The 17,875-nt window shown below is 35.3% G+C and overlaps 1 protein-coding gene across 1 annotated transcript in view; it reads right to left on the bottom strand.

The window, feature by feature from the left end:
- The window catches only part of SLIT2 (slit guidance ligand 2), a 241,465-nt gene that overhangs the window by 38,361 nt on the left and 185,229 nt on the right, over nt 1-17,875 (bottom strand). The window contains exons 10-18 of the mRNA XM_058420666.1: nt 16,975-17,046; nt 16,286-16,357; nt 15,690-15,761; nt 13,661-13,804; nt 13,368-13,531; nt 12,535-12,558; nt 10,090-10,107; nt 8,829-8,979; nt 2,672-2,746 (exon numbers count right to left, since the gene is read on the bottom strand). Coding sequence (XP_058276649.1) covers nt 2,672-2,746; nt 8,829-8,979; nt 10,090-10,107; nt 12,535-12,558; nt 13,368-13,531; nt 13,661-13,804; nt 15,690-15,761; nt 16,286-16,357; nt 16,975-17,046 — 792 coding nt within the window. The remainder of the gene's footprint in view (nt 1-2,671; nt 2,747-8,828; nt 8,980-10,089; nt 10,108-12,534; nt 12,559-13,367; nt 13,532-13,660; nt 13,805-15,689; nt 15,762-16,285; nt 16,358-16,974; nt 17,047-17,875) is intronic.

Raw genomic sequence — 17,875 nt, 5'->3', positions numbered from 1 at the left:
TCATTGACTGTTGATGTGGCTGCCAACCAGCATCCCCAGGTCCTTTTCTGCTGGGCAGCTTTCCAGCCACTCTTCCCCAAGCCTGAGGGCTGCATGGGGATGTTGTGACAGTGCGGGACCGGGCACTTAGACTTGCTGAACTCATACTGTTTCTCTTGGCCCATCAATCCAGCCAGTCCGGATCCCTCTACAGAGCCTTCCTACCCTCCAGCAGATCAACACTCCCAGACAACATGGTGTTACTTGCAAACTTGTGGAGAGTGAATTTAATCCTCTCATCCAGATCAATGATACACATATTAAACACAACCAATACTGAGCCCTAAGGAACACCACTTGTGACTGTCTACCGACTGGATTTAACTTCATTCACCACCCTCTGGGCCCACCCATCTGGCCATTCTTTTACCCAGTGACATACCATGTCTGTCCAAACCATGAACAGCCAGTTTATCCAGGAGAATGCTGTGGGAAGTGGTGTGAAAAGCTTAACTAAAGTCTAAGTAGACAACATCTACAATCACCGCTTTCATTTAGTTTCACAGTGGAGCTGTTCAGTCTGCAAGGTGCTGTGGAAGACTGGAAGTAAGAAACTCATTATTTCCCATCTCAGATGGCTTGTCCATGTCAAGCCCTCAGTTTTTAAAAATCTTTTTTGTTCTTGCTGTAACACGGATACTACTTCACACAGCTATTTTAAAGATTAATGTTGCATAGCTAATCAATGTTGCAGCACATACACATGCTTTATTACTGATGAAGCATCAAATCAATGAAACATTTAGGTCTCAATTTTTCAATGTCATCTGTGCAGAAAGATCTCTACACCCATTTTGAACCTCCAGAAGCAATATGAGCTTCACAGAAACAGAGAATTCACTCATATTGGTGTCTCTTCTTTCCAGTGATGCTTAAGCAGTCATTATATTAATCTCTCAATGGAAGAATTTTGTAACAACTGGTAACTTTATTAGGAAGTTATGGTGCAGTATTATTAAATAGTTAACTCTTCATTTTTTTCATTTTTTCCCCTTTTCAATTAAACAGATTTTAAAGCCTTTGGGGGTTCCAACAGACAGCTAGACCAAGACTGATAAATATTCATCCTTTTTTTTCCCTTTTGTCTTGAACATCTCCTCAACTTAAAAGAAATATTGTTAAATTGAAATATTGTTAAATATGAAGATCTGATACATGTATAAATTTGTGTATGCATCTGCATGTACGACACATCAAAGCATTTTATTTATTTTATAGAATCCTGTAATCATAGAATATCTTGGGTTGGAAAAGACCTTAAATATTGTCTAGTTCCAATACCTCTGCTGTAGGCAGGGACAACTTTCACTATATATTGACGAGGACATAAAATACAGATCCTTAAGGGATACCATTTGTCACAGATGTCTATGGGACTGAGCCACTGACCATTACCTTCTGGATGCTGCTGTCCGAACAATTCCTCATCCACCTCTCCCCAGTTTAAGGAGAAGGATGTTGGGGGAGCCCATGTCAAAGGCTTTACAGAAGTCCTGATAAATTACAGCTATATCCCTTCCCTTGTCCATTGATGCTTCATATTGATACTTGATATTTCCAAAGTACCCTGTAGCTGTAAAATGTGCTGATCTGAGATTCTTGAGGATTTAATAAAAGAGCATAGCACCAGAACATTTTTGTGCCAAACATCCTACATTCTTTTTTCTAAGTATTGCAGCCCAATTCGAAATGGTAAGGTGTACTCAAGTGGAGAGGTCAAAAGCAAGTTTATTTTACATTGTTGGGGGTTTTAAAATATTTTAATCTAAAAAAATCAGTAATAAATATTTAACTAATTGTGATCACGCCAGCAAAGAACTGGTTAAGGCTAGCAATAGTTGAAGCATTACTATTGCTCTCTTGAGATTTTGATCATTAATACTGATCTCTTACAAATGGTAGTCACTTGGTTACTCTATAGTCTTGGTTAATCTCTTTTTACTTACATTTTTCTTCACTTACTATTTATGTTTGGATTTAATCCTGAAATGATTGAGCACAAAGTCACAAAGTCTACCTAAATCATCTACCCTAAAATATGTCTTTTACATAAGCTAAAGAAAAGATTTTCATAGTCTTATTTTTAGCAACAATTTTAGCAAAAAATCCAATTGATAAGATTATAAACTAGTCTTAGAACATTAACTGTTAACATGGACTTACATGGATGGCCTATCAAACAACTTTTTCTCAGTCATTTATGTTTTGATATTCCCCTCACCTAATGACCGTTTAATGAAGCACATAATCAACAGCATGTCCTTAATGTGCTGAAAGAGGCAAAATTGCCTGGTTAGAGAGTAATACAGGAAGTTACAAAAGATTACTGGAATCTTTTCTAAGAAGCTTATACTGTGAGCTCCCTGCTGTGGCTGCATAACAGACCAGCTGGCTGGATGCTGCCGTGGAGGTACTGGAGCTATACACCATGAGAAGTGGCTGCTGGCAGTGCCAAGCCCCATACAGGAGAGCTGCCAACTCTGACCTACCTCAGGGATTAATTTAAACCCATTCTTGATTTTTGATTGGAATAAACTGAATCTTTTGTAGATTAGAAGTAAGAAAGGTGGAGAGACACAGCAAGGAGCTAATACACTATCTGAATAGACAAGGTCATTGAAGTTGCACTTACATTTTACGCAGCTGAGGAAGTTTCTTAAAGATTCCAGTAGCTTCCAGGACTGAAAATTCATTGTTATTTAGTCGCCTAAAAGAAATTACATCAATTTCAGAAAAACATTATTCAGGGACTGATACAGAATGTGCCACATTAAGTGAACTTTTCATTCTGGTTTCCCTGAACATCTGATATTTAACTGGTAGCTGAAGAACAATTCCTTTCGTAAAGACATTTCTAATTTTGATAATTCCTGTGAATGAAAATCCTCATTAGTTAAACCTAGGCATATGTAAGACATTTTCAAAACCTGATCACAAAATTTTATACAGCTAAAACTGAAAAGGAATATAAGATGATGTTTTTAATTTTTCAAACAAAAAGGTAACTAAGGGAGGATTCCATAGCAACCTAAAAATAAAAGTCTTTAAGAAAGACATATAAACCACGGAAGATTAGTCTTCTGTTCTTTAAAGGATATCAGGTGGAGTCTGCCAGACATCTGGAGGTACTCACAGAACACTATTTACAAGAATGAAATAATTACTCTTCTTCTGAATAGGGAATGAAATCCACTGCATAGGTCTTCCCATGAATTTAAAAACACTTCCCTCACCGTGATTTATCTTCATACCACTACAGCTGGCACACATACATTGCTTAAGACAGCAATAAATGCTGACTTGTAACACTGTAAGAAGGTATGCAATGAGCAACAAGTACTACCTGGGCACTTCTTTTTCCTGCACAGGTATCAAAGCTTACAGTACAGTGTACCTTTAACAGCAGCTAGGTTAGGGGACCATCTGTATTTCAAAAAATACCTGCATTGACCCAGTACTTGCATTGACCCAGTACTCCCTATTTCCTCTCTTGGAAAGAAAATGGAAATTATGAGTCTTAGATCCTTTATATGCTCTAATGGAACTATATCATTAAGGAAGGAAGTCTGTCCAGCATTTCTTTAGAAATCTTAAAAATGAGGAAGATATGACTGACAAGATCACTGTGAATGAAATTCAGCACAATTCTAAATGCCAGAAAGCTTTTCAGAATTGCCTTATTGCAAGACAAGTTTAAAAAACAAAACAAAACAAAACAAAACAAAACAAAACAAAACAAAACAAAAAACAAAAACCAAAAAACCAAACAACAACAACAACAAAAACCACACCAAAGCCCCAAAAAACCCTAGAAAATTAAAGAAAGCTGCTTGTTCATCCTTCCCTCCTGTTCATTCTCATTGACGGTCAGAAGGGAAATTAAGGTTGTAAATCTGAAGGTATGGTTGTACAACAGTTTCAACGTGGAACAAACAAAAAGAAGATGGAAATTTTTTGGATATACACAAAACATTTGTATATCACACTAAACAACAAGGCATGCAAATTTCAGAAAATGCTATCACCTCTAAAAATCAGCTGAATGACTTAATGTGGTTTTTAGTGGGATCATCTAAAATACTCTTGCACATTTTCAATTAACGAAGTTACTTCTTCACTCTAATCAGACTTTTCTTTACCCTTTATATTAACAACAGACACACTGACCATTCTATAAATGCTGATAATTTCAAATACTTTTCAAATGCTATACCAACTAGAATGACTAGATAATGAAAACAGTAACTTATTTTAATAGTACTTGCTTGCTCAACTGTAAACATTTCTAACCCCACTGAAAAACGCAATTTGATCATTTATTCTTTGCAAGAATCTTTTACCTATTAAAAGTAATTTACTTTGTCTCTCCCTCAAGTTTCTTTCACACAAATGCCTTCAGTCCTTTTAGTCTTCTTTTCTGTGATTCTTGTTCTCCTTGAATTTTTTCCAAGCAATTATATCCATCTTGAAAAGCGAAGTTTTTAACACAATATTTCACCTGATCCTTTAATATTGCTATGCACCGTACAATATTTTTTTCCTATAATTTACATTCTACATTCCTATATATAAATCCAGAAATGAAGTTTGCATCAGTGCCCAATAGCACTCCTTCATCATTAATATGTATGATAACCACATTCTTTTATCTTGACCTACCTGCTGTTTATGTCTCAATCTTGTATTTCCGGTGCTAAATAGTTCTATCTAATTTCATCAGAATTGTAGAAATTTATTTTTTATTTTATTTAAATTGTATTTATTTTATTTAAATTAGTCCACACACAATGGAATCAAAATTATTATAGATGACTAGAAAGTTTACAGATGTCATGGGAGCTCCATTCTGGACCTTAATATTATTTTTTGAGCCCAGTGTTCTTCACTGGTAAAGACAGAAACTATAGTTACTACCTGTCTAACACTAGAACAAGAAAATGATCTTAAAATTACTTTTATCTGGTTTATTCAAATAAAGTACTGAAATACCATTCCCAAAACAAAACATAAACAGAAGCATTTGATCAGAATGTCTACACATTCTGTTTGTCTGGATTATTTGACACATGTTTTTGAACAACAGCTGAACCTTCCTGGAAGCCTATATACTGCAGCAATATTCATGCTTTCTAAAACTACCTTGTTAGATGATCGTCTATTGTAAAAAACATTATAAAAATTCAACATACAAGACTGAAATTATTTTTATTTAGCATTTCTTCAGGGCACTTCATTTTGAATGATTTCTGAAATGCTTCCTCCATTTTCCTATATATTAGGAAGATATCTGAAAAATATATTTCTGGGGATGTAATTACAGACTTTTACTTTGTATCAAATACTTTACTGTCAGATTAGACACATCATTCAATGCTTCTCTGGAAGACTGAGCAAGTGACAAAATGGGAAGTTGGAACAACAGTTAGTTGGTTTAGTTCTATATTTTTTTAAACTTTTACAATGAAGTCTTGAACTATATTAGTATTTTCAGATTTTTTTTTAAGATGCCAGCTACTTGGAGGAAACAGGTTGAAGAGCTGGGAGAGACCCACAGTGATTACTGGGTCCAGTTCCTGGCTCTGTCACTGTCACCAGAGAGAAGAGATCAGTGCCTGCCCCTCCACTTCCCCTCATGAGGAAGTTGTGCCTGCAGTGAGGTCTCCCCTCAGTCTCCTCTTCTCCAGGCTGAACAGACCAAGGGACCCCATCTGCTCTTCACGCAGCTACCCCTCAAGGCCCTTCACTATCTTTGTTGCTCTCTTGTGGACAACTTTTTTCCTTACTGTTGATCCTCATTTTCAAGCCAAGATTCAACTCTGAACATCACCCTGCAGAAATTAGTCTAGCTTTCCTCCTCACCTAAAGAAGCATCAACGTAATTTGACTCTAACAAGTGTTTTTATATCACATTTTGTGGATTAAAAAAAACCAAAACAAAAACAAAAAGAAGGCTAGCTAGTTGCTATTCTCATACATGCCAATACATGCCAGTAAACATTGCGAATTGGAAATCAAAGAATGGTCCTAGAACTAGACTGGGTCCCAAGACAAACAATAAAGACAGTGTATCAAAGACCAGGAACAACAGGAGGAAATAAGAGGAAGAGCTGTAATTTTTATTTCAGTGAGGCAAATACCAAACAAATGTATTTGGCTAGAGCAAATGGATTTTTAGCAGAAGTTAAAAAAATGAAGAAGTAATTTCTCTATCCTCTCTAGAATATTTGAGAGACTGTTGAAATTTTTATTACATCAAATGACTTGAAGAATAATCTATACAGCCTATCGAGTAGAAGTGCAAATAATGACTTTGTTACAGTTAAACATCATCTTACTTGGATAGAGTGCTGGAATGAAAAGGGCTCTTTAATGGCAAAAAAATATAAAGGAAGCAACGGTGGAAACTGAAGAGAGGTAGAGTTCATCTCAAATGAAAAGTTCCCATTAAAAACAAAACAAAACAAACCCAACGAACCAAACAAATAAACAAACAAAAACAGAAGTGAAAGAATATAACTTCTGTAACAGTCTCAGGGGAATGGTGGATTTTTTTAATCCACTAACACCTTCAAATAAGCATGGATATTTTCTGCTAACCAAATATTTAGTGAAAAAGAAATTTGTTGATTGAAATTTTTGTGTTTAAGATATAGAGCAGATGAGGCTTGATTATTTGATTGCTCCTTCTGAATTTAACAGGTAGGAAACATAATTATAGAAAGAAAATACCTGACAGTATATCTTCCACATGTAAATTAATTATTCTAAAAAAACAATTAGAATGCTAAATTGAGATTCTTATTTCTTCGGAGAAGAGACAATTAAACATGATTACTTCTAAATATCAAAGCAATGCATGCTTAATCATGTCAACAAGTCCATTCCTCTTCTCTTGGTTCAGTCAGTTCATTTATACAACCCCTACTTTATGATCTCCTACACTTTAACCTGTTACCTATTCCATCAGCTTTTATTCTTAAATTAAAAAAATTTATATCAAAATATCAGATAACATAAAATATATTTTTCCACTAAAATCTATCTCCCCTCACACAAGACTGTATCAATTTTTTTTTTCTCGATTGTAATTTTCAGATTTGTAATAAGAACGTGTTGTGGTTTAAACCCAGCAAGACAGCATATTCAACACAGCCACTTGCTTTCTCTGCCGTGATCAGGATCTGGGAGAGAACTGGAAGGGTAAAAGCTGGAAAACTCATGAGTTGAGATAAAGACAGTTTAATAGGGAAATAAAAAGTCATGCACACAAGCAAAGAAAAAGAAATTAATCCACTGCTCTCCGCGGGCAGGCAGCTGTTCAGCCATCTTCAGGAGAGCACAGCTCCATCAATTGTAACAGTGTCTTGAGAAGACAAATGCCATCACTCCAAATGCCCCACCTCTCCTTCTTCTTCCTCCCCTTTATATACTGAGCATGATGTCACATGGTCTGGAATATCCCTTGGGTTACTGTAATTATATCAGTTAATATCAGTTTGGGTCACCTGTCCTGGTTGTGCCTCCTCCCAACCTCCCATGCATCCCCAACTTCTTTGCAAACACAGCAGTACAAAAGGCAGAAAAGGCCTTGGCTCTGTGTAAGCCCTACTCAGTAAAGAACAAAAACATCTCTATATTATCAACCCTCTGTTCAGCAAAATTCCAAATCATAGGCCCATACTATCCACTGTAAAGGAAATTAGCTCTACTCCAGCCAAAACCAGCACAAAAAAATACTGCTCAACTCACAGCTTAGAGACTGAAAAAAGTCTCCATCTCTGTATTAAAAATATTTTAGTTTTAAGTCCCTTCTCCTGTCTAGATATTCAAATACTTGAGAATAGTCTTGTTTCATATCTGATTGCCATAGTGTTGCTTTGATGCCAGCTGTGGACTGCTCTTTTAAGAGATGTGCCATCCTGTTGCTCATCCCAACCCCGTGGGTGACAACTTGATCACAATAATCTTGTATCTCTATACTGCTTTACTATGTCAAATCAAAGCCCCCCCCTTTTTGTTTGTCCCTCAACATTTTGTCTTGCTCTTTAAACCGAATCTCCTTGGAAAACCAGCTATTTTCTTCCACCTTTGCTCTGCAATGACAGCCACTTTCGTCTACCTTTTTGCCAATCCTTCAATCATCTCTGCATTCCCTTTTAAACTATTCTTTGCACATGGAGGAACCTTGTAAAGCTGTCTTAATTTTATCTTTCACTCTCTCCTTGAAGATTACTTCAGTTGTAATGCCTACAAATCATTCCCACGTGGCACTTATTAAGCAAGTGATCTCTGGGTTCTTCTCTCCCCATCTCTATTCATTATATTATCATCTCATCTTCTTAACTCTGTCCTGTTTGTCTGCTTTATCTTCCTCTGGTCGCCTGCCCAACAAATGTAATGTATGCTTTGCATAAAAAGAATTTTCTCTATCTGTTTAAACATCTAGGTAGCACTTTTTAAGACAGACCTCCCGGGTTACTGGATGCCCTACTTTCTCCTGCAGTTAAAATTTAAAAGCAAAATAAACCCCTCTACCTTTCAAAAAATCCAAGTGGATTGCTCAGGTCCTGAAGAACAAGAAACATAGACTAGTTAATTTATTTCTTTAGCATGGGTTTTTAAGGCTACATGGTATTGAAATAATGCATAAATAATTTTTATGAATATTTAGTCCTTTGAAGCGCACCACAGATGTTACTTTTGATTTTTGCTGTTCAAAAAAAGTAAAGGTGTGGGTTTATATTTAATAATTTTAATTTTTTTCTCCATAAGTAATGGGTTCAACTTACAACTCTGCTGTGTACTGGGGAATGTGATCAGGAATTTTGTTGAGTTTCTGATTGGAGCAGTCCACCGTGGTCCCTTCACAGCGACATTTCTCAGGGCAAGCCAAATCTGCAAAGCAGTCTCCACTTAATTTGGACCTGTAATCTTCAGTGCCTGTAGAAGATTCAAGTCAAAACACAGATAGTAAGTCAATAAAATATAAGATTTGCTTCTTGTGAGAGGGTTGAAAAGACGTCTGCAATGCAGATAACGGGTGGGTAACTTGGGAAATGCATGATAAACTTTGTGATACTGAACAGACACAAGGGCTTCAAGAGAGGGTTAAATATAGGGACTTAAGATATGCTGGAAAAAGAAACTGAGACCAACTTCACATAGCAGGATAACATTAACTTGAGCTTTTCACAGCTGTACTTTCTGCTGATTATATTGTCAGCCAATCTAGCCTTGGTTATAGCTAATCACACAAATGTCACTGTTTTAGAATTTGTTTTCTTTCTCTGTATCAAGAATAAATGGATCCTGAATGCCACCTTTTCTCTTTCTCAGGTTACAAATTTGTACTGTTGACTGGACTTCATCAACCTCTGTGATTTTTTTTTTTTTTTTGGTAGTCCCGATACTCCACATCATCTCAACAAATAAGTTGAAAGCCCTGTTTTCAGCTTTAATTTAAAAATGTATGATCCTGACTTAAGCCTCAGCAGCTTGCCATGCTGTAGAAAGCTGCGTGACGTTCCATGGTGCTTGACAGAACCATGTTTTACTCATACCTCACAACCACATGGTTAGATCAAGCACAACAGAAAATCTCGCTACATTATCAAAACTGCATCCATTAGGCCAAGGATAAGAGCAAGGGAAAAGAGGAAGGAGTAGGTATAAATTACAGGAGTATTTGAAGTTTAATACTTGCTTACATGACATGGCATTCTTATTACTGAATGTCCAGTGCCACAGTAACAGTATCACTGTCACAGATTAAATAAAAATACAATATATATAGAAAAAGAATAAAAGGAGAAAAAAAAAAGAACCACATTGAAAGTTTCCTCCACCATTTCCCAGAGTCAAAGAAAACATCCTAAACATATCAGGAAAAAAACATCAAGTAAGGAACTGAGGGTGGGTGATAAAACAAAGAGAAGCCAAAAGGACCTGTGGGTTCTTCTTGGACAAAGGTGAAAAGACTGAGACTAGTAGAAGGTGCATCAGGGCTGGGAGGTACACTGTGATTTAGTTCAGACACTGAACTTTACTTACAGCCAAAATGGTGAACTCCTGAAAAAGTAAAGATAGCCAAGAAGGAAAGAAAGACAGAGTAATGCTAATTAAGACAAAAACATGAACTAAGATCGCATGTTCTCTACTTTAGTTTGATTAGAAGATGGTACTAGGGCCATTGTCTTCAGCAGAAAGAAAGAATAATTCATTTTGAGTGGCATTTAAAAATGAAGATTGGGGTTTATTACAGATTTCATACAGGATGATGATCATGCCTCCCATGAATTATTCTTCACTATTTTGAATGTGTTCTTTAAAAGCTGCTCCCTGAACATATATAGGAGTTACAGAATATTCTGAGTTGGAAAAGACCCACAAGGACCATTGAGCCAAATATACATGCTGTGCCATTTAAATCCTTAATAAACCAAACAAATATAGGAGAAACAGATTGCTCAGTGGAGGGGAAAAAATCCAACAGTCATCACATACTATGTTATCTACTACTTGTAAATGTTTTAGTAATCCATATGATGAAAATACTATAGAGTACTTCTATGAGGTAGCAGATAAATGACATTTTTTCAAATAAAAGATTTAGTACTTGCAAACCTTTAGTCTTCCAAATTACTATAGTGAAATTTTACTATGGCTTCATGGACATCATAGTGCTTGCAGAGCAACATCTCCAAATGGTGTATTTAAAACAAATACTAAAAATATTTAGGTGTTTAAAGATTATTTTATAGTATCCACTTAAGTATAAAGAAGTTTTTTTATTACTTTTTAATGCCCAATAAACAAGTATACAAATATGGTTCTGTTTTGGTTTTTTTTTTCCTCCTGCATCCAGAGTGCATCACTGTTAGCAGTTTAAACAATTAAATATTCAGGGACAATGCCTTCTACACTAAAATACTCCTAGGTAGCATCTCCCTGAAAACCTGATAGAAAGAGAAAGCAACAGAAGCTGTATTTCAAGAAGCATGTATATAGCCCATTGTTTTAAATTTAATCATTTTTCTTCTTCTTCTTCTCCCCCAGACTGCCCTCCCCCAGGAATAGCATTTTTTAAAGGGTATGTATATAAGCCTGAACTGCATAAGTGGCCATATTAACGAGGCTGTGGAGACATTTGCTGGCAAGAAAACACATCTAACTCACAAGCAAAAGTTGTGCTAGCAAGGTTGAGTAGAAGTCACTCTGTGGCAGGAATACAGCTGTTCTACCCATTAAGACATTAAGTGGTAGTACAGGTTTGTGAAATTGAATCCCCTTGTTTTATGCTGCTTTAAAACATATTTCTGGGGATGCCAGTGCTGACAAATTGCTGCCTTTTTTGTATTTCATTTTGTCTTTTCTTCATACTCAAAATAACGTATTAGTATAAGGGCATGAAGAACTTCACATGACTGCTGCAAATCTGAGTTTTACATCACACAGAATTTGGAGAAGAGCTGTTAAACATATTAGCTAAAGAGACAACAACTAAGATGACTGCAGAATGGTGATATACCTGTAGGATTTGAAAGAAGTGCACTGGTGTCCTAATCAATTACTGTAGATATTTTTCTAGATATTAAACCATGGCAGAAAATCCTGATTGCAAATCACATACTGTAATTCATCAATAGATGCATTATTCCCTTGTTTATTTTGTTATTTATAATCTGTTATGAATAGAACGTGAGTGATTTTTTTTATTCTATTAAGAAAACAGTGCATACACGGATAAGCAAGGTAAAAGAAAGAAAAATCCATATTTCAAAGACCTAGGGCCAACATTGGTAAATCTTTTGTAAAAATATCATAGACTTATGCTTAAAGCAGTGTGTAAATTGCTATTTCATGCCGAATCGAAAGTCGTATTTTCTTTAATGGAAAGCATTTCTAATTCACTGTATGCATGTGACCACAGAATGCCTCTAATTAAGAATATCAGCTTTCTTTTCCAAGCATTCCACTGTGATTTCCTAAACAAAAGAAGGGTGAGCAAGCAGCAGATGCAGCCAGCATAGAGCATGAAAGCAAGGCAAGAAAACGTTCATTTGTAGAATGTTTAGTCTTTAAAGTTGTGCTAGCTCTTTGATGGCAGCATGGTTTCCTGTGTTTAAAAGCAGCTCAGGAGCTACATTTTAAAAACAGTACCAGCAGAAAGGCAAGGTACAAGGTAAGTAAAAGTGTCAGTTAAAATATGAACTAGCAGGTGCAGCCTTCTAAATAATTTAAGTACAGGTATAATTTTGATAGGTTGTGTGCAAATCTGTGAGACAGAAAAAGGTAAACGGAGCTGCATGCTAAGCTCTTATATTCAGAAAACAGAATTACTAGTATTTTACAAAGGAAAACTATGTATAGCTACAGGTAATGACTAATGTTAATACACATGCATCAGTTTCCTAAAAGCTATGACAGACTTTGCTTTTGGGGTGAAAGGGAGAGAATATCTGCAGTTAGTCAATCTCACTGCAGAGCCAAACCTACCTGGAATGAAATACTGTTCTTTAGCTAAATAAAGAGAAAAAAAAATAAAAATAGAAGATGTGCCTGAATGTCAGTAAGCAAAGAATGATTTTTATTAGATTAAGTATGGACTGCAGTTAACTACAGATAATTTAGTGAAAAAATGTGTATTCACAACGAGAGCTGATAAACAACAAGGTGTGACAACAAAGTGTGAATTGTCATAAATGTATTCGGAACATGGATAAAAAAATCAGTTTTCATCTGGTATTTGCACTTGAGACTGAATAAACTGTAGAATGTGAAATGCACCTGGAACAGCTGGATACCATATGACAAAAGTTAGGATTTAAAGAAATATAAGTAGGAAATGGAATAAGATTAGAAAAAGAAAACAGTAAATTTCAGTATGAAGCAAGCTCCCTGTATAAAAGGAGTATGTTATGTTTCCATATTTAGCTTAAAAATTTTTAGATCTTTCACATATTCCAGAGCCCTGTGGAAATTTTAAAAAATGATTTATGGCGGTACTTGTAGTGAATAACTTTAGCATTTCATTCTGAAGTTTTATATATTACATTTATTTTGTTAGATGTAATGCTACTCAGAAATAGTGCCAAATATGTTAACTACAGTAATGTTCCATGATCCAATAGTCTATGACTTCCCAGATTTCTCTCTATTCAGTCAATGAACTAAAAAAAAAAATTCTGTGATGTTTAATAATTCTGTAGAGAGACAGCTGCTTTCATTAGAACTTCTATAACCACCTTTTTTTTTTTTTTTTTTTTTTTTTTTTTTTTTTTTTTTTTTTGCCAGTAAAGGAAAAATAGCAGCTGAACTAAGAAAATTACCTGAGCAGCGGAATTTCTTGCTTTTGATCTGGCCGATCCTTTTGTTTGCCAGACGGCGGGGGCTGGTGCAACGGGCACCACTGGTCTCAATGGGGTTTGTGTGAAGATAATCCGCCAGCCACTTCAGATGGCAGTCACAGATAAATGGGTTCTGAGCCAAATGCCTTTCATGAAGAAAAAAACCAGTAATATCACACATTATTTCCCCTTGGTCTCAGCAGTACCCAGTGCTTTTACTACACTGCGGAATATGAAGCCATACTTGAGAAAACCATAAACAAGAACATACGTACAAGGTCTGAATCGCACGGAGGGGTGAGAAGGTGCCTTTTGCAATGGTCTGAAGCTTGTTGTCATACAAAGAAAGAAGATTCAAGTTGTGCAGATCTTGAAATGCATCAACTCGCAGACAATTGATCTTGTTGGCATTCAATAACCTGTTTAATGGAAGATAATTATAAAATTGAAAGAAATCACTCCATTTCACTTCTTCAGCATTTTTCACAGACAATTCTTTTTGCACCTTTGCAACCAGAAGAAGAGATGCAGTAACAAATAATAACTGACAGTGACGTAAGAAATTTCAGTGAAATGAACTATCTAATTTGGGTCATATCTATTCCTACATATTTGAATCTTGAAGTTGAAATGTTTGCATTTATTTAGCTAAAATCACATTTCTTGTATGTGCTGGTAGATTGTCTGTGTGGTATTTGTGTACTGTGCAAAGAAACAAGCCTAAAAAAAATCAAGTATATTCAAGGAAAGCTAGTTTCTTCTGCCAAATAAATAAACAAACAAAAAAGGAACTGAACACTGTGTTCATTAGCTGGAAGAGATTTGCAGTGGCACTTTTAATTATATGTTACTAATCAGCATGCTGCCACATTAACAGAGTTGTAGTAAAAGCTGGTGGCATGGAATATATCCAAATCTGTCTTGGATTCTTTCTCCTCTGCATCTTCAAAGGGAACCTTTTCTTCCCTGTACCTCCCAGACTTTTAGTGTTAAAACAAACAAGCCGATCTAAACCAAGTCCTTTTGAAGAGAAAAACAAAACAAAACAAAAAAAAAGCCATTCCATTAGATGCATTTTTATAACCAAATACTTTTTACTTCTTTCCATTTTGAGCCAGAAATGGAATGAAATGGTGGATTTGAAACCTAATGCTCTGATCAAAAGTTTTGCCACACAAGTTGAAATTTGCTTAGACCTAAAAGTACTATCTATACAATACATATTAAGATATGAACATTTTTTAAATACAGACTTGAGAGAAGGAAAGGTCTTTCACCTTTGTTTTTTTTTTACCAGATCTGAAATATATTTTATAACTCAAACATCTTTAAAGGAAAACAGGAAAGCATATCCTGCCCACTAATACACTATTTTTGTGACTAAAGTAAATCAAAATGCAAGCCTCTAGGTGGTGCTAGAACTTGCATTTTCTTTGTATATATTTACTGGTTTGCCATCTTCAACTAGCTGTTAGTAATAGACATTTTGCCAACCACTTCATGTTGTAGCCTGGACATTAGATAATTCTAAACTTGTGTCAAGATGTTTTATATTCTTTAGGAAAATGCTAACTCAACAAGTCAGTTATTCTGGGACAAGTTCTTTCAAAACCACCACTGATGCTTCGTGATCTATTTAAGAGATTTCATTTACATGGTACACCTACTGCACAGCCTCTTCTTCTAAATAATGACAATATTTGATGAACTTATCACCATGACATTCTTCATTCCAGTATAAAAACTATACAGCAATGGTTTAATAGGTTACATGTGGAAATTTCCAAAGTCTTAAACGAAGTAGCAGCTTGAGTTCAGAAATTCAAAGAGTCATACAGGGTGTCAGAAAACATCAGAAGTCATCAATGAAACTGTGGTGCAGTCCTGTTCTTTCATGGGTACAATTAGAAATACAATTGCATTGCATTTCCACTATATATTTTCTCTTTATAAAACACACAAATATTCTTTCTGTGGTTCCTGCACAGCTATATACATCCTATTTGCCATTTACAGGGTATCATATCTTTATGAGTTCCATCCTTAGAAATTCCACACAAAAGAATAATTTCATTTTAATCAATCTATGCCGAAGCATTAACTGATATGATCACATTTGTGGATGAACGGCAAGCTGGCCTACAACAGTCCTGACTCTTGGTTTTAGCATAATTTGGTTTTACTGTACTTTGATCTCCCCTATGTGATTTCCTACCAGTTCTTCTTCTGGCATAAACCTGTCATAATGTTTACCCTTTTGAATGATCCCAAAATAGAATAAATTAAAAAAAACCAAAAACTTACAGCAGTTGCAGAGAAAAGAGTCCTTCAAATAGGCCCTTTGGAAGTTCCGTGATTTTATTGCCATAGAGGACCCTGTACCAGGAAATAAAACAAACAAAGCTACCATTATGAAAGGCATATGCTACGGGATTTTGACTTCAAAATTCCCATTTTCCTGAGAGGAACGTAATAACAACCACTTGATACTTGCAATATCCTTGGTCCTGTGAGGCAGCAGGATCACATGCTTTCTCAAATGATGCGTAACCCAAAGAGATCTCTGCAGAATCAGCACCTCACTGATTACAGGACATACCAAGGGACCTTGCTAAGTGGATTTGGTGTTAACAAGAACAGCTAACTGGGAAATGAAAGACATGTTTGGTTTTGTTCAACTTTCTTCCATGAACATATTTATTAAAAAAATCCATACATTATTAGTGTCTAGCTGTAAAAGAATATTCAATTACCACCATTATTCCGAAATTATTTTATTACAACTTTCAGAATCGATTGAATTTATAGCAAAATTTTGCACAGAGCCAAAAGACCAAAATAATTTCAGTACAAGAATATGAGAAATTTGCTTCTGTTTTACAGGTCAAACAGATACCTACAGTGAATTGAGTGAACGTAAGCCCTGGAAAGCATCTGGAGCTGCTTCAGAGATCTGGTTATTGCTCAGGTCACTGAAACAAATAAAATTTGATTCGATTGATTCAAGCTATTTTCAAAATAATGAACTTTTAAAGATAATATGTAATTAGAATTAAGCATGGATGGGAGAGAGAAATTGAAATATTTACATGAGATACTGCCAAAGAATTTTAATATAAAACCAGTAGAATTGCCAGTACACTAAAACAAAATGCATAGTTAAAAATAGTTCAAAATGCTTGGGAAAAAAATCCAAAATATTTACTTTTCCTAATTGCTTAAATGAATTTTGTAAGAATCCTCTTCTTACTACAACCCCAGAGCCATACAGCCTCAAAAATAATCTGAAATTATCTTAATTCTCTTTTTTTTTACTAGAATTTTCACTACAGTAACATACTGCTCCTAAGCAGAACCACATTAAACAATTTCAATATTTGGTAAAAAGCCAATTGTTATTAATATGACAAAGATGCTATATGGTCTCAATAATCAGGCTGCCATATTGGTTTACCTTCTAGCAGCAGGACTTTCTTAAGTGCTCACACATTAACTGCAGTTCCCCTCAGCCATCTTGACTTGTTTTTTATCTTGTTTTTATCTCTGTCTATCTATCTATGTAAATAAACGTAAGTTATTTGGTACGTACATTCTTCGAAGCTTTTTATACGGAGAGAAAGCTCCAGGAGGTATGATCTTGATTGAATTTTGTTCTAACCGTCTGCAAAAGAACAGCAACATCATAAAAACAGAACCTCCAAGCTAAACAGATGAACCTAGAAGGGATGGACTTCAACAAAGAAGATAACTTCTGCTTTCTTTTTCAGTATAATTTTTATTTCTCTCATTACCAAAAAAAAAACCCCATACCAAAACAAAAAACTCAAAAAAAACCCCCACCAAACAACCATCAAATCTTTTTAGCTGTAGAGAGTAATACTGTAAATTAAAGCCAAATCTTGATTTTATATTTAAAGAAAACTTCTTTTCAGCGCATACAAGATTTTTCTAAAATTTAAGACAATTATCATCAAAAATTCCGATCTTGAATTATTCTTAATTTACTCCTAATGTGTTATTCACATATAGCAATTTGAACAGTAATTTTTATTCATAAATGCCTACAGATTTCTATGAAATAATTGAAATATGCAAACCTTGGGAATGGGGAGAGGAATGTTCCTACAGACAAAATAATACATGTAGCTATCTGCAATAAGGCAACTGCCATATTTTTAGAGATGCACACAATTTCTTTAGGTACTGTATAAAAATATTTTCCCTAAGACACAATACTAGATTTGCACAGCCACACTTCTTACTTCTTTAAACAAGTATTTTAAATGGTTGCTTTGTATATATAGTGACTGTAATTGAAAATTCCCATACTGTAAAGTGTGAATTTACTGATGGAAACCCTTTTCCAGGAAGTTTTTGAACATGTAGGAGGTTTGCACATGGGAAATCAATGCAGATATAGACCTAGTGCCCAGGTGCCAACAAGTCAAACCAGAGTCAGTGAATGAGCACACTTAAAAGAGAAGCTACTT

Source organism: Hirundo rustica, chromosome 5 (genome assembly GCF_015227805.2).
Source record: "Hirundo rustica isolate bHirRus1 chromosome 5, bHirRus1.pri.v3, whole genome shotgun sequence".
NCBI lineage: Eukaryota > Metazoa > Chordata > Aves > Passeriformes > Hirundinidae > Hirundo > Hirundo rustica.
This window is presented reverse-complemented; position numbering and strand designations above follow the sequence as displayed.